This window comes from Chiloscyllium plagiosum, chromosome 24 (assembly GCF_004010195.1).
Source record: "Chiloscyllium plagiosum isolate BGI_BamShark_2017 chromosome 24, ASM401019v2, whole genome shotgun sequence".
Taxonomy (NCBI): Eukaryota; Metazoa; Chordata; class Chondrichthyes; order Orectolobiformes; family Hemiscylliidae; genus Chiloscyllium; species Chiloscyllium plagiosum.
This window is the reverse complement of record NC_057733.1, coordinates 2,929,146-2,952,276: the sequence shown is the minus strand read 5'-3', so window position 1 is coordinate 2,952,276 and position 23,131 is coordinate 2,929,146. Positions and strand designations below refer to the sequence as shown.

The following is a 23,131-nucleotide window of genomic DNA, read 5'->3' as shown; positions in this document are numbered from 1 at the left end:
CACCCACGGGGACTGGAGTGCTCACTCCTTCCCGCCCTTTCCTATCCTCCTCCCGAGCAACTGAGGTGTTCCCCTCCTCTCCCCGTGGTGATATTCCCCACCCCACCTTCCTTGCCCAGAGACTGGTGGTGCCCCCTCCCCCCAGAAGGAGCGTCGCTCCGAAAGCTAGTGCTTCCAATTAAATCTGTTGGACTATAACCTGGTGTGGTGTGATTTTTAACTTTGTACACCCCAGTCCAACACCAGCATCTCCAAATCATAATTTTGTTGAAAGTGACTTGCTGAGGTAATGACGACCAACACTAATATTCAGCGGTAATCAGTTCAAATCGCACCAGTGACCTCTGACACATTTAATTAAATTTAGTAACTTCTGGACTCTTGCAAAGTGCTGTGTTGTACTTAAGGCAGTTAGGTATTTTTTAAACATGTCAGGGTGAAAGCTGTGGCCCCTGCATGGTCTGAGCCCACATGTAGTTTGAGGCATATGCCAGCTGTGATTTAGTTTTAATGTCCTGAGGGCAATGAGGAATGTGTCAGGCATAAAGTTGTGAAGTAGCTCGTCATGACTTGCACTACCTGGCATTGTTGTGTGTGTTGAACAGGCACAGTTTCTTCCCAGATATTGAAGAGATTCGTGCTAAGGAACGTGACAAATATAATGAAAAGCTGCAGGTGATCCTGGAACGGAGAGAAAAACAACTGCAGGAATTGGACGAGAAGAAAAGACCACGATGAACTTGGGAAACAGGAATGAACTTCCCCACTTGAGTAGCCAATTGTAGTGCTCTGCAACCAGGCATGGTGCTCAAGCATGACACTCAGACTGAACAAAACCAGGATGAATGTTTGTACGATACACAATGCTTCTGAAATGCTCTTTAAAAGAATGAATGAAGGTTAAAGTTACACAACAATTTTAAGGATGTATATATGTTTGTAATAAAAGTAAATTGTAGATATCATGTCATTTTTGTTGACAATTTTTAATTTAAAACTCAAAGGGTTTCTTGACTTATTCAAACACAATAGAGAGGAATTGCAAGCCCATAGGATAGCAGGATCACTGTCAATAGCTGAGACATATACCAAAAGTGCTGGTTTCAGCACTTAATTAGCAATAAGTGGTACTAGGAAAGATGGGTGTTGTAGCTGGGCTTAGCACCATGCATCAAAGTTAAAGGGCAGAGAAAAATGTTACCATAGAGACAACTGAGTCCAATTTTTGATTTATGCATAGTGCTCTGACTAGCAGAGGCAGGAAACTGCCCAGCAAATTCAGAAATAATAGGAAGAAAGAACAAAAATGTTTTTTCTTGATCACTATCTGACTTGAATGAGTGCCATTTTGCTACATTGTTTGAACCATGTCTTATCTTATACACAAAGCAGGGAGGGATCTTACCTTGGTGTTTTCAAGACTTCAAATAATATGCATTTAATACTCCCTTTAAAAACACATCAGAACAACTTCAAAATGTAGAACTTCCCAAAAGCCCTGATTGCAGTCAGTGACATGCTGGAAGGCCAGCGTTTATTGCTCTGAAGGTGGTGTGAGAAACAGATTTCTTGAATTGCCGCAGTGCCATTAGGAATGGGTGTTTGACCTATAGACAGTGAATGAACAGCAATATAGTTCCAAGTTAGGATGGTGCATGGCTTTGAGGAGCTCCCATGCACCTGCTGCTCTTGTCCTTCTGAGCTGGTAGAAGACTTGTTTGGAACGTGCCTATTGAAGGAAGCTTGACAAGTTGCCGCAGTGCATCTTGCAGACAGAACTGTAGAAAGACACAGAGCTTTGCCCAGTAGTACTGTATCTGGATTATACAATGACCTATCTTTACCCATTATACAGTGAACAACTGTGCCCACCTATATGCAACCTTGGTGTTGTTCAGTGACCTAAAATCAATTGTGACAGAGAGAGACAGGCCTGTACCACTTAGTACTGTCCCCACATTGTACAGTATGACCTGACCCCAATGTTATTTCATGACTGAACTTCACCCACTAGTACCATGTTTGTGCAATATAGTGAGAACTGTCCCCACCAGGGGTTCCATGGGGTATTATCCAGCAATCGACCTCTAGCTACTAGTACTACCCCATGTTATATAATGAGAAAACTACTGTACCTGTTCACTGACAGACCTGAACCCAATGGTATTGTACCTGTATCCATCAGTACTGTATTGTTATAGTGATAGACCTGACCCAACCAGTACAGTACCCCAGTGTTGTACACTGACAGATCTGTCCTCATTCTGTACAGGTGTTATACAGAGACCTTTCCCCACCATTACTATACCAGTGTCGTAGAGTTTCAACTAACTTCAACACAACCTACATTTTGAAGGACGTAACCTAGAACTGTATGTCACATGAGTTGAACATTTCAAATTGTCAGAGTTCAAAAGATCTATAAATGCAGCACACTTCAATGACAATACTGTGTGGTTTAATCATCCCATCATCATGTCATAAAAGTACAGCGATGAAAGAGGAACAAGATTGACAAGAATTGTGGAATTTCACATAATTGTTTACTCAATTGTTATACTGCATCATTCACCTCCCCTCAAAAGTCACTGAGTGAAATCCATGCACACAATGATCCATAGGAAGAACAGAAAGGAATTCTCACAAAGCAGATACAATGATACACTGGCTCTGCTTTCTAGTCGCCAAGGAATGAGCAACACCACAGGTCCGTTAAAGGCAATTAAATGCATTGGTTGAATATATACTTATCACGCAACAACAAAAAAAAACATGGGGAGATTTGGCAGCTTTAATTCTTGAGTAGTGCTGTAAGCCTCTCACAGGCTTCAAGCGAAAGGCAGAGAGGTTGAGTTCTTCAGTAAAATGAGCCCACTGATCAAGGAGGCCCATGTGAACCAAAACATCAAGAGGCCGGTGTCTGAGTGTGGCAAAGGTTTGATGCCCCCAACTAGTGGAGGCTTCCTCCTCAAGGTTCAGAATTGAAACAGCAATTCCGATTCAGTAAGTCACATTCTTGAGCCTCGCTCTTGCAGAATCTGTTTCCAGAAAATAATATCGGGAGATAAGTTCATTAGAGGTTTTAAAGGGGTGGGAAAATTTGGTCAAGCAAACCCAAGTTGGTAGATCTCAACCCCACCATGTCAAGTATCCCCCATCCCTTCTGTCCAGCTGTCCGACCTTCTCCACTTTAGCACGTTCCACATTCTAACCAGTAACAACAAAATGCAAAGAATATCTCAAACTGTCGTAACTTGCCAGCATGAGGTCGGCATGTCTTGTGGCAGCGAGAGTGTGAGAGAGAACTAGAGGTGAATGGATGGCAGAGCAGTACCTTGGCTTTTTCACTGGGCTCTATGACAATTCCATTAGTCGAGTTATTTAGCTCCCTGGAGACAACACAAAGGAATTCAGCCTGATCTTCATTGCCATAGTTATAGGAGGATCCAATGCTAATGAGCTGTGAAAGAACATGGAATTTAAATTACGTGTAATACATTTATTAGTGCACCAAGTATAATTACACATGCCTCCTGCTGCACAGACATTTTCTCCATTAATGAGATACTGCAAACATTTGGAGAGATCTCTCGCTAATCTAAGATGGAGGACAGGAAATAATTATGGCTGTAAGAGCTGCTCCTTTTTTTGAGGTATTTTCAGTGTAGGATTTCCCCAAATTCCAGGAGCAGTAATCACTGTTTTATAAGCTGTTGCATTGTTTTGGAACTTTGGGGGGAAAAAAGATCAAAAGGAGACAAGGGTCACATGGTCAGTGAATCAAACAAGAAAGACACCTGCACTGTTGTGTGACCCAGCAGTGAGCCTTCACAGCTACTGCCTCTGCTGTTTGATTTCAAATACCTCTGAACATCGGAGTTCATCTGAGATGATGTTGGCAGGGTTGGAGTTACAGGGAGAGGTTGAATAGTTCGGGCTATTTTCCCTGGAGCGTCGGAAATGGAGGGACTTTATAGAGGTTCATAAAATCATGAAGGGCATGGATAGTGTAAGCAGGCAAGGTCTTTTCCCTGGAGTGGGGGATTCCAAAACCAGAGGACACAGGTTTAAGGTGAGAGGGGAAAGATATGAAAGGGACCAAGGGGCAACCTTTTCGTGCAGAGTGTGGTGTGGGTATGGAATGAGCTGCCAGCGGAGTGGTGGAGGCTGGTATAATTACAACATTTAAAAGGCTCCTGGGTATATGAACAGGAAAGGTTTAGAGGGATATGGGCCAAATGCTGGCAAATGGGACTAGATTTATATAGGGATATCTGGTTGGCATGGATGAGTTGAACCAAAGGGTCTGTTTCCGTACTGTATATCTCTATGACTATGTAGCTGCCTCAAAAGTTAAAGAACCAAGATAAGTTGTCTTTGTAGGGTTCGTCTTTAAAAACAATTCTTAGTAGTACATAAGTTAAACACTGCTAAAAGGAGAAAAATCAAAATGTTTTGTTTTGCATTCATAGGAATAGAACACAAGACTCAGACTTGAAAAGAGGAACACGAATTTATACAGCATGAGCAGAGTGCTGATTGGGCCGCCACTGGCTTGGAGATTCAGCAGGAACTATGAAACGTTAATCTTAACTCTCAGACCAGACAGGGAATATCTCTTCTATTCTTTACTCTGTCATGGATATATCAGCCAAGCTAGCACTAGTTGCATATCCCTAATTGCCCTTGAACTGAGTGGCTTCTTTGGCCACTGCAGATGGCCGGTTCAGACCTGCGCCCATATGCACATGCATAGGAAGTACCTATGCATGCTTGTATACCTGCACTGTGAGGAAGGGCCTGTGTGTGCACATGCATGTATGCATGTCAATGTGGGCACACAAAGGGAAGGTTTGTGCATGTCTCATCCCTGCAGAAGGCTGTGCACACATGCAATACAGGGTGAGAGTATGTGTGTGCACCTGAGAGAATGGGTGAATATGAGTGAAAGCTTGGTACAGTGTGCACATGAGGGAAAGATCTAAACATGCAGTCTCCCCATCCTAACCATGTGTAATCTGTACACACATACAAAGTTCATCAAATGAGCCTACATGGGGTGCACACTGGGAATGTTGCCAGCAATAGTCCTACATGCACAGGAAAAATTGAATGCCAATGGGGGTTGGGTGGGTAGTTTGCAGATGTGCATGAAAGGGAGAATGTGTACATTGATGCATGCATGAGTGACAGCACTCATATGGGTGATCATATAATGGAAGGAGCACACATACACATGCCTATGAGGGAATGTGTGTGCATACATGTGCATGAGAAGGTACATTCATGTAAGACAGGGAGAGCGTGTGAGCACTGCACATGCAAAAGGGGGCACAGGAAAGAGGAGGACAGGGCAAGAATGTGCAGATGGGACTGGGAGATTTTTATGAACCTTGGTACTGAGTGAGTTGAACACCAACCAATCAAGCTCCTCACTCTCCCAAAAAAAACCTGCCCAACAAATTAACTGGGAGAGGAATCCCACATTGAAAGGCAACCTGCTTCTGACCTGATGCTTGAGGTGCCAAAAGGCCTTCTCCTGCTGCTAACTTGTATGTTCATGTGACTTCACATGCCTATGAATTCTATTCAGACCAGATCAGAATGGTGGCTCAGTGGTTAGCCCTATTGCCTCACAGCACCAGGGACTCAGGTTCGATTCCACCCTCAGGTGACTGTGTGTGCAGTTTGCACGTTCTCCCCGTATCTGCACGGGTTTCTGCCGAGTGCTCCGGTTTCCTCCCACAGTCCAAAGAAGTGCAAGTTAGGTGGATTGGTCATGCTAAATTATCGATAGTGTTTAGGGCTGTGTAGGTTAGGTGCATTAGCTATGGGAAATGCAGAGTTACACGGATAGGATAGGTGTGCTATTCTATGCTCTTCGAAGAGTTAGTGTAAACTGTTGGGCCGAAAGGTCTGTTTCCACACTGCAGGGATTCTAAGAAACCAGGGGTAAACACAATATCAGTGCGAGTTATACTCAACTTAGTGCAGTCCTGAGCCCCACCCACTTAGAGTCATAGAGATGTACAGCATGGAATGTGATCAGGAATTGGAGCCGAGCTTGTCTCTGTCTAGATCGCTCTTTTTAACTTAAATAGCAGGAAAATAGTTTAATTAGTTAGATCTGCTTCCTGGCACTTCTAAAAGCCTCTTACTCATTACTCAAATGACCAATTTAAGTCTTTAGAATTGCTTAGAAATTCTGCTAAATATTGTTATAAATGTGGGGTGGCACCATGGCTCAGTGGATAGCACTGCTGCCTCACAGTGCCAGTGATCTGGGTTTGATTCCAGCCTTGGGCGAATGTCTGTGCAGAGTTTGCACGTTTGTGTGGGTTTTCTCCGAGTGCTCCGGTTTCCTCCCACAATCCAAAGAATTGCAGGTGAATTGATGAATTGACCATGCTAAATTACCCATCGTGTTAGGTACATTAGTCAGGGGCAAATGTAGGGGAATTGGTCTGGGTGGGTTACTTTTCGGAGGGTCGGTGTGGACTAGTTGGGCCGAAAAAGGCCTGGTTCCATACTGAAGGGAATCTAATCTAATCAACCAAAAAAAACATGTCACACAACCCAATGATTAAGAAATATAAATGTGTTATGCTGTACCACCACCACTGACCCCCCCCAGCCCCAAATCCTCCATGAGAACCAGGTTGGGCAATGGAGCTTTTACTAAACAGATCCTCTTTGCTAAAAATAGCTTGGAAGAATTCCTCAGAAACACACCTGCAAGTTAATATTATATAGTAGATCTGCATTGCAACACAGTCATCCTCTCCACATACTGGTAAACTGAGTGCAAAACATCATTCAAATGTTTATACAAACATTGTTTCAAAAGGTCTACAGGATGACATAAAAATTCCTACCCTAGCCATCGTTGAAATGTAGAAGGATAAAGCACCACAGAAGCAGTCCTCCCTGATATTTCAAACAAACTCAGCAACATTCTGCCTAACACAACCCTCAACTGCACTCCTGACCAAAAAAATTGACTTCACTTCCACTGAAATTTGCTTACTGTCCACCTTGCATCACATACCTAGCATTCTGTTGCATATATTCCCTCCCCTTTCTGCCACTCCATTCTGTTTATCTTTTGAGATTAAACTGGATTATTGTTAGCCCTACTTCGGGTTGTGTCATTTTCCACTTTTTACTGTTTAGGTCAAACTGTTGCTTTTAAAATCCTTACACCTCAATAACAGCTCCCCTCAGTGTTCAAAGTATACTTGCAAGTACAGTTGCAGTGCAGTGCCCATTGATGGTTTCAACCTTGTCAAAACCGTAGATCCCATTTAATAATAACTGATAATTAAGGAGATACCTGCTCAAACTTCCAGCCATCTGACATTGTCGAAACCATCTGGGTGAGCTCCTCTTCCTGGCACTGCAGAACACGGTAAACATGTTTAACTGGACCCTATGGAGCAAACAGCGATAATTAGAAATACTAGCATAGCGATCTTTATTCATTCATAAAGCAGTCAAAGGCAAAAAAGAAACAAACCCTTTTCTTCCTTTTCTTTTCTTCTGCTAAGGCAAACCTTAAAGTTTTCCTTTTTTTTAAAAAAATTTCATTTAAGGTATTGCTGGCTGGACCAGCATTTATTGTCCATCCCTAGCTGCCTCTTGAGGTAGTGATGGTGAGATGCTTTCTTGAACCACTGCAGTCCATGTGACCAAATCTTCAGTTATCCATTGCTCCATGACAAACTTTATTTGATAACATTTCTGTGAAGCATCTTGAGGAGTTTTCAGACATTAATGGTGCTGTATAAATTCAAAAGCATTATGGCTGTTGCTCCTACCAATCACACCAAGTCAGAATGATTCCCAAGTCTTGCTGCATGCAGGCATGGTCTGCTTGGTTATCTGGCGAATTCCAAATGAAACTGAACACTGCAGCATCATTCAGAAACAGCCATGAGAGAACAGGGGATAGAGGGAAGGGAGATAAATCTGCTCAGGTAAGAAGTGAAGCATCAGAATTTCTAAAGTGATTGACCTCCAATAATCATAACCATCTTTCTTTGTTCCATACTGCGCTGTATTCTTCTATGTTCTATGTTCTATGTTCTAAATCTGCTCAGGTAAGAAGTGAAGCATCAGAATTTCTAAAGTGATTGACCTCCAATAATCATAACCATCTTTCTTTGTTCCAAATCAATGGTTAGCTTCTCTCTGATCCATTGAACTGAACTTCAAGGACCCTTGATCAAATGTATCTTCTCACCGCACATATAGCATTCAGCTGTGTCCATTTCTAGCTAATACTGTTTCTACATCAGCTGAGGTATTCATGAAGGCCTCGCCTTTTCAAACTGTCCTGAGGCATGATGACCCTCAGGTTAAATTCACCACGGGTCATCTCTCTCATGAGAGAATAATCCTGTGGTCCTCTGGGACTTGGTGACTTGGATATCTGGAAATGTGGGAAATTTTTCCACTCCAACTGAGAGATGGTGGATCTATCTTTCTGGTTACAGAGTCATAGAGTCACCTAACATGGAAACAGACCCTTTCGTCCAACTCATCCATGTCGATCTAGTTTCATAAACTAAATTAGTCCCATTTGCCCGCGGTTGGCCCAAATCACTCTAAACCTTTCCTATTCACGTACCTGCACAAATGTCTTTTAAATGTTGTAATTGTACCCACCTCTAACACTTCCTCTGGCAGTTCATTCCATATACGTACCGCTCTCTGGAAACACTGATTCCCAGGTCCCTTTTAAATCTTTTCCCCCTCACCTTCAACCTATGCCCTCTAGTTTTAGACTCTCCTACTCGAGAGAAAAGACCTTATGTATGCCTTTCATGATTTTATAAACCTCTGTAAGATCATCAGCCTCGTATACTCCAGGGAAAAAAGTCCCAGCCTAGCCAGCCTCTCGTTATAACCCAAACCTTCCAGTCTCGTTAACAACCTTTTAGATCTTTTCTGCACTCTTTCCAGTTTAATAAAATCCTTCCTATGGCAGGGCGAACAGAATTGTATGTAATACTCCAAAAGTGGCCTCAACAAGATGTCCCAACTCCTTTACTCAATGTTCTGACCAATGAAGTCAGGTGTGCCACTTTCAAGGAACTATTTATCTGAACCTCTAGATCTCTCCATTTGACAACACAACCCAGGACTCTACCATTGATTTTGGCTTATCAAAATTCAACATCTCGCATTTATCAAAATTAAACTGCATTTGCCACGTGTTGGCAAGCTTATGTCTCCTTTGGCCTACTGGTTAGAAGTGCCAGCTTCTGGTGAATCTGGTCAGGGATTATACATTGGAGAGTTTGTTTTTTCATTGGTGCAACCTAAACAGTCTCTGAAAGATCACCAAACACGCCGACTATACATTTTGTGCCAAACACCTAAGGACACTGCCAATTAAAAAAAAATTAGATAAATTACTTTTGAAATTTCCATTCCCAACTTCACTTCACTGTCCAGGGTCCTGTAATGTGTGCAACACACTTTGATGATCCCCATGTTCGCACTCTGCTTTTGTACATAAACATAGACTGGTTTCAGAGAGATGTCAGAAACCTGAGTTGGAGCGATCTCGTTTCCAGTAAAATAAATTACCAAATGGTTAATCCAAGGGTAGGTTCTCACCTGTGAAGTCCTATTCTCCAGGTCCCTAATGCGTTCTTTGACCAGCCGAACGAGTAACGCAATGTTATAAAACTCTGCCTCCTCCAGGACCCCTGGAAAAATAAAGTACAGATTAGAAAGCACTCAGCCAGGGCTTGACTCCATCAGCAGTAGTGTCAGAAGCTCAAACATTGCCTCAAGCTTAAAATTTGACCAACAAGGCAGTTTTCATGAGCTTGGTGGCTCAGCGGTTAGCACTGCTGCCTCACAGCACCAGGGACCTGGGTTCAATTCCCACCACAGGCAACTGTCTGTGTGGAGTTTGCACATTCTCCCCGTGTCTGTGTGGGTTTCATTTGGGTGCTCTGGTTTCCTCCCACAGTCCAAAGATGTGCAGGTTAGGTGAATTGGCCATGCTAAATTGCCCGTAGTGTTAGGTGGATTAGTCAGGGGTAAATATAGGGGTGTGGGTTTCCATTCAGAAGGTCGGTGTGGACTTGTTGGGCCGAAGGGCCTGTTTCCACACTGTAGGTAATAGAATCTATTGCACCATGAACATTCAGACAATTTAACAAGTGAATGGCAACATAGTACCATACAAGTACAAAGGGCATGTCCAAACAAAATACTCAATATCTAACCCATCCAGTTTCCTACAGCCAAACTTACACCTTGTCCAATTTCACTCAGTACCTGTAATGTTTTTCACTATAACACAGGGCAAATGTAGGAACACCACCTAATTGGAGATGAACTGATACAGCATCCAAATGAAACCTGGGTCTCTGCTTTGTATGGCTTTGGGCTATTCAAAATGTACACTTAACATAAGATTATTGGGCAGCATCCATTGGTACAGTTTTAACCAGGATCATGTTTTGTTCAGGGAAGGGAGGAAATATATAATAAATTGTAATTTGTTTTTGATAAAATCCCTACAGTATGGAAACAAGCCATTTAGCCCATCAAGTACACACCAACCCTCCGAAGAACATCCCACCTGACCAACCCACTTCCCTTTCCCTGTAACCCTGCATTTCCAATTGCTAATCCACCCAACCTGTACATCCCTGGACACTATGGGAAATTTTTGAGGAGAAAGTGAGGTCTGCAGATGCTGGAGATCAGAGCTGAAAATGTGTTGCTGGAAAAGCGCAGCAGATCAGGCAGCATCCAGGGAACAGGAGAATCGACATTTCGGGCATAAGCCCTTCTTCAGGAAGAAGGGCTTATGCCCAAAATGTCGATTCTCCTGTTCCCTGGATGCTGCCTGACCTGCTGCGCTTTTCCAGCAACACATTTTCAACTATGGGAAATTTACCATGGCTGATTCACCCAACACGCACAGCTTTGGATTGTGGGAGGAAACCATGGCACCTGAAGGAAACCCGCACAGACATGGAGAGAATGTGCAATCAGCACACAGACAGTCATCTGACGCTAGAATTGAACCCGGGTCCCTGGCGCTGTGAGGCAGTAGCGCTAACCAATGAGCCACAGTGCCTGAATGAAACCTATCTGCTATGTCAAAGTGTGGCCTTCACCTTTCACTGTCTTATGAGCAGAATAGCTGACCAGTTTACTCACTCAACTGTGACTCAGCTTTTTAATTCAAGTATTATGCTTGGGAAAAAATTGACCTATGGGAGGAGAGTAGGTACAGATCATCTTTTATACCTTTCGATCCAAGCTGTTTAAACCCAGTTTTGGCAGTCTAATTGAGTGAACAAATAGACAATAGTGCAGGGTATGTCTTAACACTTAATGCTAATCAATGTAATGGTCAACCCACCTCTATAATGAATCACTGCACTAAACATAAGTAAAGTCACCATACTCTCAGAGGACCATAGGGCTGCTCTCTCATTTGAGAATGGCTGATGGTGAAGTTTAAACTGATAGTCACTAGCAAGGGGCTAGAAGGCAGGATCGTCACAATAATCTCAGTCAGTGCAGGTACTGACCATAACTGACATTTGAAGGCCTCACAATGTTTAAGACTCGTCAGCATGCCTTTGACTTTCTTCAGAAACTCTCTAACCTGATATGGTTTTACTCAGTTTCTAAAATCCACACCATCAAACAAAAATGCACAAAGGATGGAACAGAATTTAAAATGGATACAAAACCACAGTGGAAAGTGTGTTTTGTCCTCTAAGTATTCGTTACTCGCGAAGAGAGAAAAAGATGTGGAGTCGGGAATGTGCAGGAAAATCATATATCCTCTGAAAAACAAAGCAAAGTGTGAGTCATTCGCATATTGAAATGCGCCTCTGCACTCAGCTGCAACGTTTAGCTCTTCATTTGCTGCAGCTTCTTGACATCTACCTGTACATCACAGCTCATATCATTAACACTTTAGCTATTCCACATCATCCTCTGCAGCAATTTACGCAAAGTACCATCAGCCCTACCAACATGAGGAAACCAGAAACCCAAATCAAGCTCCAAACTTCAACAGTGAAACCACCGCTTTCAATGAGCAAGCAATAATGATACCTCAATCTAGATCATTTGCCTTGTGCGTTAGGATAAAGAATTTTACACAATTGTTCAAATCATGTACATATTTTAGATAAATATGTAAGACAAATGGCAACAGATGTTGTGTTTAGAATACCATTTTCAGAACACTTGCTTTTTCTATTATACTTGTGCAACACAGTCTTGGTCTAATCAGTAAATAAAATCCTAGACTGGTGATCTCTCATGATGCAATCCAATCTCTTTGAGAACTGGACACATATTAATCATTCCTCAAAATCAACGCGCTGTTTTCCCTGGAGCGTCGGAGGCTGAGGGGTGACCTTATAGAGGTTTATAAGGTCATGAGGGGCATGGATAGGGTAAATGGACAAGGTAATTTCCCTGGGCTGGGGGAGCCCAAAATTAGAGGGCATAGGTTTAGGGTGAAATGGGAAAGATTTAAAAAGGACCTAAGGGGCAACTTTTTCACACAGAGAGTGGTTCATGTTGGAATGAGCTGCCAGAGGAAGTGGAGGAGAAGGGTGATTACAACATTTAAAAGGTATCTGGATGAGTTTATAAATAGGAAAGATTTAGAGGGATATGAGCCAAGTGCTCGCAAATAGGGCTAGATCAGTTTAGGATATCTGGTGAACATGGACAAGTTGGACTGAAGTGTACGTTTCCGTGCTGTATATCTCAATGGCTCTAAGTGCCCTATTATAACATCTTTAGTAATAGCTTCTGACATTTTGCCTATGTCAAACATTAAGCTAACTTGCCCATAATTTCCTGTCTACTGCCTCCCTCCCTTTTTGAATAAAGGAGATAAATTAGCCATTTTATAATCTAATGAAACCTTCTCTGAATCTAATGAGATTTAAGACCTTTGGATGAAATCCATCAGCACCTGGCGACTTGTCACCTCGCAGTTCAAACATGTAGCTGTCCCTTCTTGAAAGTTGTATGCAGTAAAACATATTTGACCACAAAGCTATGATATCGTGGTCTGCAAAGAATGTCTGTAATGCTCTGCCTGAAAAGGAGATGACTGGTCCTGTCATATCGTTCCCTGAGGAGCATTGCATAAAGTTTTAAACAAATGCCAAAATATAACTTGGCATCTGGTGAGAAATGCTGTCCCTGCCAGATCCTTCCCTACACGCCTGGAGTTTCACTCTCTCTACCCAGAGAGGCAATGGTGAGGAAGAGACAGTCGTTCATTTCCTTTGGATGTTCCTTTGCAGAGAAGGTGTCGGGAGAGAGATGCAATCGTCAAGGTCCAATTTGAGAAACACTGTGGCTGAGGACTCTGCACGCTATGGGCTGTTCCAGGGATGCACACAGAGCCAAACATTAAATTCTGCTGGAGGACATCAACTTTGTGAATTACACTTATTAATTTTCTGAAACACATTGGCTCTATCCATTAGAAGATCATTCACAACTAAATGTTGCAGACTGGCACATTACAAGGTCCAAGATTGTAAACTGAGGAATGTACTGAAGCTTGACACAAGTGCATAAAGAGTTAATGGAGAAAAGAACTGTCTAAAGTCCACCTTCCATAGTAAACTAAAGGATTGAAAATTGTGTAAAATCCGTGCATTGCATCTTTGTCAAGGAATATTTATTATAAACTTCAAGTGTAATTGAACTTGGACTGAGGCAATTCAGACTGTCACATGCTGTATAGAAGATTTTTAATTGTATTGTACTTTCTCAAGTGTCCAACTTGAAATGTTATTGAGCATATTTATACATTTGTTTAATAAATAATGTATAAGTTTGAGGAAAAAAAAAGTATGATGTCCAGTGAATATCCTTGGCAATATGTTAATGTCAATCAGTATGCTAAGTTATATTTCAGCAGGTTTCAATTCTCACCCTCCTCTGCTAAATCCTTGTTAATGATCAGTTTGCCATGTCGCAGGTAGTTGAGGATCGGCCCAAAGTAACTTGGGTCTCTGTCAATTAGGTAGGCACCGGTTTCATCCTGTAAAATATAGAGAAAAAGCAAAACATAAAATAAAGTGTAATACAAATTGATCATACACAATGCAAAATCAGACTTTGAATGTACTGAGAATGTTTTGATTTCGTATTTCTTCCATACAAACAGCATAACTTCAATTATGACAGTGTTTGGTGAAAACCTGAGTGGGATTGGGGACAGTTGATGAGGATGAGGACTGCGAACCCTTTGGCTTTTGTTGGTGATCTTTCACTAAGATCTGATAATGATCAAGAATGTAGTCACCCTTCCTGCCAGTCAGTGCTTACTCCCATCAGGTTATCCTGAGGAAATTGCTGCTAAGGAAATGTTCCCATGTTCAAACACGGGCAGAGATAGTTGGTGAGAGAATGTGTTGCTGCTGGCAAGATGACCAGGAGTGGGGAGGACGGTGCTGGATCTAGTAAAACACAGAGCCACACAAACAAGTCAGGGTGGCACCTGGTCCTGAGTACACACAGTGTGTGGATGGGGCTCTCATGTAAACTGACCCCAGTCCAGAGGGGCTTGCCCACCGATCACCATGGAGACAATGCAGTGGGGTTGGGGGGGGGTCACCATGGAGACCGCCATTACCTTGTCCGAGTCCAGGTCTGGGTCCTCCTGGCACAGGCGGCACAGGAAGGATTTGGGATCCCTGCACAGGGTTTGCTTGGTGCTGACGAAGTACGTCCCTCCCACGTTCAGACGAACCCATTTGTTGGCGGCTTTGTCCCCGGAGCCGGGAGCGCTGGCGCCATTACCGCCCGGAGGCCCCGCGTTCTGCAGCTCCGCCATCAAGCCGCCATTTCCGGAAGTGTCGGGTCAAACCTCCGCCTACCCAGGGGTCGCAGTGACGTAATTCCGTTTCCGTCTCGCCATTTTGCTGTCCTTGTCGGATTGAGGAGTGAGTCGCTGTGGGGCTGCTTCAGGGGGGTAGGTGAGAAGGGGGACCGAGGGATGGAGACCAAGTGTTGAGGGCAACCTTTTCCGTATCATGGCTTAGACAAACTGTCCAGGTTTGCTGACAATGCAAGGCTAAGTGAGATTGTAATCTGTAAGGAGCCCATAAAGCCTCAGCGTAGATAGCGAGATAGTTTCAGTGAGTGCATATCATGTGGGGAAAAGGGTCCCTACTATTAACCGAAATGCAGAATATTTTTCAAAGGTGTAAAGTAGGAAGCATATTATTAAATTTGTAAAGATTTGCACGGATGTTACTGGGCGTGAAAGGTTTGAGTTATAACAAGAGGCTAGGACTTTTTTTTTCCCCTGGAGTGTTGGAAGCTGAAGGGTGACCTTCGAGAGGTTTATAAAATCATGAGCATACGTAAGGTGAATAACAAAGGTATTTCCCCTTGGGTGGGGTGTTCAAAACTAGAGGACACCGTTTGAAGGTGAGAGGAGAAAGATTTAAAAGGGACCTGAGGGGCAACTTTTTCCACAAAGAGCATGGTATTTGGAATGAAGTGCCAGAAGAAGTGGTAGATGCAGTACAGTTACAACGTTTAAAAGACATTTGGACAGATACATGAATAAGAAAAGTTTAGAGGGATATGGGCCAAACCCAGGCAAGGGAGACTACTTTGGTTTGGGAAACCTAGTCAGCCTGGACAAATTGGAGCAATGGGTCTGTGTCATTGCTTGATGACTTTATTTCCAATTTGGAGAGAGTTGTATACAACAAGAACAATGATTTTCAGTGGGGTGGGTGTAGGCGGTAGGGTGAGAAGCAACGAATAAGTGAAAAGGACACTTAAGGAATGGGAAGGGAATGAAATTTGAGTTATGTGATCGGATAAATAGTAGAGTTATACAATACATTTCCTGTACAATTGCCCCAGTCATGTAAAATGTATTGTTTCAAGTCAGGATACCAGATGTGTGTGCTGATGATGACGCTTTTTAAATTTAAACACAGGTTTTGAAGTTTTTGAGTTCTATTGCTCTTGTTGGTATCATTCCCAGTATCTCTGGCTCTGTAGTTTTTTTAAAAAAATTGTCTGCTGTGGGTCTTTATTGCCCATATCTACTTGTCCTGGTGCAAGTTGAGTCAAATACATTGCTGTGAATCTGCAGTCATACATAGGCTAGACTTGGTAAGGATGGCACATTTCTTTGAGGAGAAAGTGAGGTCTGCAGATGCTGGAGATCAGAGATGGAAATGTGTTGCTGGAAAAGCGCAGCAGGTCAGGCAGCATCTAGGGAACAGGAGAATCGACGTTTCGGGCATTAGCCCTTCTTCAGGAATTCCTGTACATTTCCATCTCATGGCACATTTCTTTGCCTCAAGGGTACATGAACCAGGAGGATTTTATGATATTTGACAGTTGTAGGGTAGGGTTTTGTTCCAGATTTTAGAGATATAGTTTGGTACGTGGGAGAAAGAAAACAAAAGATGATGCTTCAAACATCTTGAAAAGCAGCTGTAAATCAAGCTTGTGTGACAGTACTTGTGACAGATATATAATTGTGGAGGATCTTTCAACACGCTGACTGATTTGATTTATTATTTTACATGATGTACAGTGAAAAGTATTGTTTTGTGTGTTATCCAGACAAATCATATCTTATATAAGTACATCCGGGTAATAGAACAGAATGCAGAATAGAGTGTTCCTAATCTCAGTCTCTCTAATATCTGCTTTTCTAGACTGCAAAAATGTCTGGTCGGCGAGTTGCCATGAAAGCTGTTGATTGGTTGGCATTTGGTGAACGTGTTCCACCTAACCAGAGAGCTATGTTTAATGCACTGAAAACTCGAAGCGATGCTCTGTCTAGCAGGTCAGTGTCTCCTTACCTCTGTTCACAAGCATTTTTTGGAACAAAAATGTCATCTGTTGTAAATCTGATTTGCCAACAAAGACGCTTCATAATTTCTCACTCTGAATGTAAGCGGTGTTGAAGATGAAACATTTCCTACTTCAAGCAACGAGCAATTCACCTGAGCCAGTTCATGCTGCTGTTATTGCTCCTCCTGAGCCTCTTCCTAACCTTCCTCACCCAGCTCTATCAGCATGACTCTTTTTTTTTCTCTTTTTTCCTCTTCTCCCTCAGATCTAGCTTCCCTTAAATATATGTATAGCATGCGCCTCAGTTGATCTCTATTGTGATGAGTGCCATGTTTTTACTGCTCACTCCGTAAAGAAATTTCTTCTGAATTCCCACATAACTATTTTGATTTATAATTTTGCTAGAAAGGCAGAAGCGAGCTCCCTCTTATCTCTCCTGTCAACTGTTCCTGACAGCACAGGATTAGATACTCCATAAAGCCACCTCTACACTGTCTCCATGAACACTCAGGACAGTTATGTCACAGGGCTAGATACGGAGTAAAACTAGCTCTACTCTTTTAAACTGAAAGTAAAACTTCCTTGAAATTGTCCTCATCAAATACACTCAAGACATGGGGTTACATACAGGGTAAAGCTCCCTCCAAACTGTCCCGATCAAACACTTCCAAAAAAGGGACACTCCAATGTTAGGTACAGGGTAAATTTGCCTCTATCCTGTGAAACCACAATTAAAGTTTCATCTGAACTGTCTGCATCAAATACTCCCAGTACAGGGACTGTATGGGGTTAGACACTGTACAGGTGCCTCCCTTTACTCTTTCAAAGTTGCAAGTAAAGCTCTCATGATGCTGTCTCCATGTAACACTGCCAGGATTGGGACAAGAAGGGTGTAGATGCACATTAAGGCTCTCTTGGCATTGCTTGCAGGGCAGGTGATTGAGACTGTGTCCATAAGAAAAGAAGAAATAGGGGTAGGCATTTCAGCCCCTAGAGTCAGAGGAAGAGAAACGAGAGGTCAATAACGAGAGGTCATGCTTTCAAAGTGAGAAGTGGCATGTTTAAGGGGTTTACACGCAGCAAGTACTTCACACAGAGGGTGGTGGGCGTTTGGAACGCGTTGCCAGCAGACGTGGTAGAGGCAGGCACGGTGGATTCATTTTAGATCCATCTGGACACATGCATGAGTAGGTGGGGAGCAGAGGGATACAAATGCTTAGGAATTGACCGACAGTTTTAGACAGTACATTTGGATCGGCTCAGACTTGGAGGGCCGAAGGGTCTGTTCCTGGGCTGTAAATTTTCTTTGTTCTAAACAAAGGTCAGATTTTAGGTTGATGATCCATACTGTTGAGTACAAAATTCTCTCAAAATAATAGACCTTCTCCTGGTGAACATGCCTTTTTAAAATCTGTATTTAATTGTAGGTCATAGCCTGCTGACTGTTTCCGCTTCCCCACAGGTTGACGTCGCTTTCTGAGAAACCTCCATCGATTGACTGGGTCTATTACCGGAAAGTGGTTATGAAGGCTGGTATGGTGGACGAGTTTGAAAAGAAGGTGATGGAACAGCGCCACACCTGTTTTGGTGTGGAGGGACTTTCAACAGGCAGGAAAACCCAAAAGATGGCATTTGTGTATCTTCTTTCAACATGACCTCGCTTATCCCACTTCCCTGCGCTTGGTCCCTGTCCTTCTAATCGTTTTCTATCTATGTATTTATCCAAATTCCTTTTAAATGTTGATAATGTACCTGCCTCAGCCACTCCTGCTGGTCGAGCATACCATGTGCATACCACCTTCTGTGCAAAATAATTGCCCCCTCAGGTTCCTTTTTATTCTTTCGCCTCTAACCTTAAACTGATGCCCTCTAGTCCTCAATTTTTCCCAAGGGAAAAAGACTGAGCGTATTCACCCTATCCATGTCTGTCATGATCGTATAAACCTCTATAAGGTCATCCCTCAGTCTCCTACCCTCTAAGAAAAAAATGTCTTAGCTTGTCCAACCTCTCCCTATTACTCCCTGGACCACTGAGTCCAGGCATCATCCTTGTAAAATTCTTCTGCACTCTATCCAGTTTAATAACATCCTTCCTATAACAAGGTGACCAAAACTGTACTGGCCTTAGGGGGCAGTCAGTGATAATCAACAGGAAATTTTGTTGCCCATATTTTACTTTATATCATGAGGCTTTATGGGCTCCAGAGTCAATGTTGACAACTCTCAAGGCCACCCCCTCCTGGCTATACGACTGTGCCACTACCACTGAGTCTGTCCTACTGGTAGATAATGGAAAGGTGTTTGGAATCTTTAAGCCATGATTCTATGATTCAAGCTGTTGCTTGACTAGTCTGTGGCATATCTTCTCCAATTTTGCAGTAGTCTCCAGATATTGATATGGAGGATTTTGCAGGGTCATTAGGGCTGAGTTTGCTGTTTTAATTTCTGACACCTAAGTTGATGCTACTTCACCTATCCAACTTCAGTCCTTTAGTCTTTGAACTGGTGATGAGCTAGACCACTTCAGATGGTGGTTATGTCATAATTGTTAGCCTGCAGTCACCTTAGGCCAGACCAGATATGGATGATAGATTTCCTTCCCTGGAGGATGTTGGTGAACCAGATGCATATTGCAACAGCTATTGATGGTCACCACTGGACAAAAGTTATTAATTTAATGCAAATTCCATTGGTGGGTTTCTAATCCAGTACTATTACCACAACATCATCACCTCTTGTAATTCAGGTAATCTGTTTAGGGGTGAAATAAAACTGTCAAGAGAGTTGCAGAAAGTATTTAGATTGATATTTTAATTTCTCTCTCTTATCCCTCTATTCTTATGCTCTGAAATAGTATAATGCTGTGACGATTCCAGAACCCATTGACACCCAAGTGGAGAAGATCAATGCCCAGGAGCAAGAAGCTGTGAGTAGCAGGCCCTTCGTGTATGCACACAAGCTGATCATGTTGTACAGACAAATCAACTCATCAGATTCCGGGTCTATATTCAGTTAATGGTTTCTTTTTATTCAACAGGACAAGAGTGCTAAGTCCTACATTCAGGCTTCTAAGGATCGGATTTCCAAATACGAGAAAGAGGTACTGCACTGGGAGAAGAAATAACCACTATTTGACAGAATTTAACTTTTGAATCACAGAATCCCTTCAAATTTTTTTCCCAGCTCGGTCCGACACAGCAGTCACTCAGCCACATTCTCTAAAATCTGCTACTATTATCTGACATCCTATTATTGATGAAGAGACCTATCTAAAAGCCACCCCTGGGCTTTGGACTCCTGCTCAGACCCCAGTTGTGGGAAGAAGGCAACAAATTCCAGCTAGCCATGGTCTCTGATACATTCTGTTCTCCGCAGCAGCTGCTGCTGTGCACCACCCCTGGCTTGGTCTACTCTCGACTTTGCTGTCCAGGTGTCCAATGGCCACCACCTACCCATACCATTGGTTATAGTGCCTCTGAGGAGAGAGGAACATCATTAGTCAGTCACTGGACAATATGGAGTGTTTGCCTGAAATCTACATGAGCATATAAAAGTACATTTTGCAAATGTTATGGACCAGTCCAAACCCCTTCAAAACGTGTCAAGGAGATAGTCTAGCCTTTAATTTTATTTTCTTATCTTAAAGGCAAGTGCCAGACTTTGCATTCTGGATGCAATTTGAGTGGTCAAGCCATCAGTCTTGAAGCAAAACAAGCTTAATTCATACACTACAGTTAAAATACAGACAAAATAAAAGTCACTGTAACTCTATAGAAATATTTAAAATAATAAACTACTAATTAACTGTTCCAACACAATAACATCCCAAAAGCACAACTGTGGCAAAGGCAAATTCAGTAACATTGATTATGTTTCATGCAATTCAGGCAGCAGGAAGAAAACCCAAACTTTTAGCTGTAGCAAAAGAAGAGAGATGTAGCAGCTTTCACAACCCAACAGCTACTGAAAGCTAAAACTTACATCCTGGTTCTCTGGGAGCTTGACCCTACCCATTCAGGCTACTTCTATTTTTCCAATCCGTTTTTTAAAAAAAAACTAAGGCCTCCTGAGCGGTTTACTTTATTGACTTTGAGCAGACCACTCAATATATCTGTTTCAACCTCGCCATAAAAAATACCAGGACAGAATATACCTCTTCAAGCTGTTCGTACTTGAAAAACTCAAGACTTACATCTATATAAGCCAACTTTGATAATGTAAATGTTTTGCTGCTTTAAGAGGGTTTTGTTTTTCTCATATCTGGGGTCAGGTTCATTTCAAAAGTTTTTTTTAATGTATGGGTGGGTGTCACTAGCAAGTTCAGACATTGTTACCCAACTCTAATTGCCCTTAAGAAGCAGGGAGAGTTATCCGGGTCACATTGGAAATAGTTTGCAAAGCAATCCTTGACTTGCATAATCTTGCAAGGTCATGTTTCTGTTGTTAATGTGGACTTCATGCTGTTGTCATTTTGGTGATTTGATACAGAGATATTGGTTCACAGGATTGATGGTAATAGAAGGTAAACCAAGAAACTGCACATGAAATTGATTATTTCACCATGTGATGTGACTGAGAATCATTTGCATTTTACTACATGTTGTTAAAAGTACTATAATTATGTCATTTCTGGTCATCAGACTTTTTCTGTTCGGCTACTTATTTTTTTAACCCTCTGCATAATTATATTTTAGATGAGATTGGCATCGACCATCGGTGCTTAACTTAATTTTCATAAGGCCCCTCACACATAGGTTGTGCTGTGATGAGTTGTGGCTCTGGCCATCATTACATGAATGCCCATGGGCTACTGAGGTTTGGGCACTTTACTGCAATTACTGATCCATGTCCCCACTTAATTGTTCTAAATCATTTTTCCACCGGGGTCCCTGGATGGTGTGAACTCCTATCTGATTCTACCTTATGTGGAACTGGATTATTTAGGAAAAATTCTACTTCTGAGACATAGTCACACAGCACTGAATAGACCTTTGGTCCAACCAGTCCATGCCGAACATAATCAAACTCATCCATGTACCTGCTCCTGGTCATATCCCTCCAGACCTTTCCTATTCATGTACTTATCTAGATTTCTTTTAAACATTGTAATTGTGCCCACATCCAGTAGTTCTTCAGGAAGTTCATTCCACACGCAACCACCTCTGCAAAAAGTTTGCCCTTCATGTCTTTTAAATCTCTCTCCTCTCACCTTAAAAATGTGTCCCCTAGTCTTGAAACCCCTCATCCTAGGGAAAGGAAACCTTCCATTAACCTTATCTATACCCCTCATGATTGTATAAACCTCTATAAAGTCACCCCTCAACCTCCTGCGTTCAGTGAAAAAAAACCCAGCTTTCTTTATAACTCAACTTCCATATGCAGAAATATCCTGGTAAATCTCTTCTGATACCTCTTAATATCCTTTCTATAACTGGGTGACCAGAACTGGACACAGTACTCCAGAGGAGGCCTCATCAATGTCCTGTACAACCTCAATATGATTTCCACCTCCTATGCTGAAAAGACTGGGCAATGAAGGCAAGCCACCCTATTTAAATGTGACGTAAACTTCAAACTTATGTACCTGAACCTGGAGATTCCTCTGTTATACAACACGACCCCAAGGCCCATTACTTGTATAAGTCCCACCCCTGTTTGTTGTACCAAAACGTGACATGTCTGCAGTCAAACTTCGGCCCTTTTCATTCTGTTGGGTACTACTACCCCACTCTCTTTTCCCTCCCCCAGCTCCTGGTGAACATAACCAGGTTTGATTGGATTATAGACTAAGTGTCAGCAGCAAAGTCAATCCTCGTTTCAGATCCTGTTTTTACCATTGTATGCCTTTGGACAAAATAGAAAGTAGTCACAGTGCAACTCCAATGTTAAGGAGCACTGAGGCTACCGAGTGGGTTATTTGGTGGTCTCTCTGAAGAAGTTTATCTGGGGGAGTGAGGAATGAGGGACAAAATGTGTGTAACTTGCCGGAGAATAAACGTTTTGGTTATCAGTTTGCTGGATCATGTGCGTTTCTCTCATTTGTTCTTTTCACTTGCTGTTTTCCAGTTGACGAAATTCAAAAGCATGATTCCATTTGACCAGATGACCATTGAGGATCTGAATGATGCTTTCCCTGAAACTAAACTGGACAAGGAAAAGTATCCCTTCTGGCCGCACAAGCCCATCAGTGAACTGTAAATGTCCCCTGCTCCCCACTGTTTGTGCTGTCTGCAGCTGTAACTATATCTTGTAAAATAAAACTCAAGCTCAGTGTTGA

General features: G+C 42.4%; 2 protein-coding genes across 5 annotated transcripts; one reads left to right on the top strand and one right to left on the bottom strand.

Moving 5' to 3' along the window:
• Positions 1-2,441: 2,441 nt before the first annotated feature.
• Positions 2,442-14,893, bottom strand: LOC122561963 (BTB/POZ domain-containing protein KCTD2-like). The gene is made up of 6 exons (XM_043714301.1): positions 14,660-14,893; positions 13,957-14,065; positions 9,625-9,716; positions 7,334-7,429; positions 3,335-3,460; positions 2,442-3,038 (listed from the first exon to the last, which is right to left on the bottom strand). Exons 1-6 carry the CDS (start codon positions 14,858-14,860, stop codon positions 3,009-3,011), a joined length of 654 nt encoding a protein of 217 aa, XP_043570236.1. The 5' UTR covers positions 14,861-14,893; the 3' UTR covers positions 2,442-3,008.
• Positions 14,894-14,919: 26 nt separating this feature from the next.
• Positions 14,920-23,131, top strand: atp5pd (ATP synthase peripheral stalk subunit d). Of its 4 annotated transcripts, none has more exons than XM_043714305.1 (6): positions 14,920-14,998; positions 16,716-16,846; positions 18,317-18,413; positions 19,709-19,780; positions 19,892-19,954; positions 22,921-23,131. In XM_043714305.1, the coding sequence occupies exons 2-6, from the start codon at positions 16,725-16,727 to the stop codon at positions 23,050-23,052; spliced, it is 486 nt and encodes a 161-aa protein (XP_043570240.1). In that variant the 5' UTR covers positions 14,920-14,998; positions 16,716-16,724; the 3' UTR covers positions 23,053-23,131. The 4 variants fall into 4 exon arrangements, with proteins under 4 accessions (XP_043570240.1, XP_043570239.1, XP_043570237.1 ...); XM_043714304.1 differs by having other exon boundaries at positions 14,951-14,969; XM_043714302.1 differs by having other exon boundaries at positions 14,984-15,002.

Excerpts from the sequence above, each read along its gene's own strand:
- LOC122561963 (XM_043714301.1), bottom strand. The coding sequence starts at position 14,860 with ATGGCGGAGCTGCAGAACGCGGGGCCTCCGGGCGGTAATGGCGCCAGC. Across the intron at positions 7,430-9,624 it reads TGGAGAATAGGACTTCACAG|GGTCCAGTTAAACATGTTTA; the intron begins GTGAGAACCTAC and ends TTTGCTCCATAG. Across the intron at positions 3,461-7,333 it reads ATGGCTGGAAGTTTGAGCAG|CTCATTAGCATTGGATCCTC; the intron begins GTATCTCCTTAA and ends GTTCTTTCACAG.
- atp5pd (XM_043714305.1), top strand. The coding sequence starts at position 16,725 with ATGTCTGGTCGGCGAGTTGCCATGAAAGCTGTTGATTGGTTGGCATTT. Across the intron at positions 18,414-19,708 it reads TGGACGAGTTTGAAAAGAAG|TATAATGCTGTGACGATTCC; the intron begins GTGATGGAACAG and ends GCTCTGAAATAG. Across the intron at positions 19,781-19,891 it reads ATGCCCAGGAGCAAGAAGCT|GACAAGAGTGCTAAGTCCTA; the intron begins GTGAGTAGCAGG and ends TTTATTCAACAG.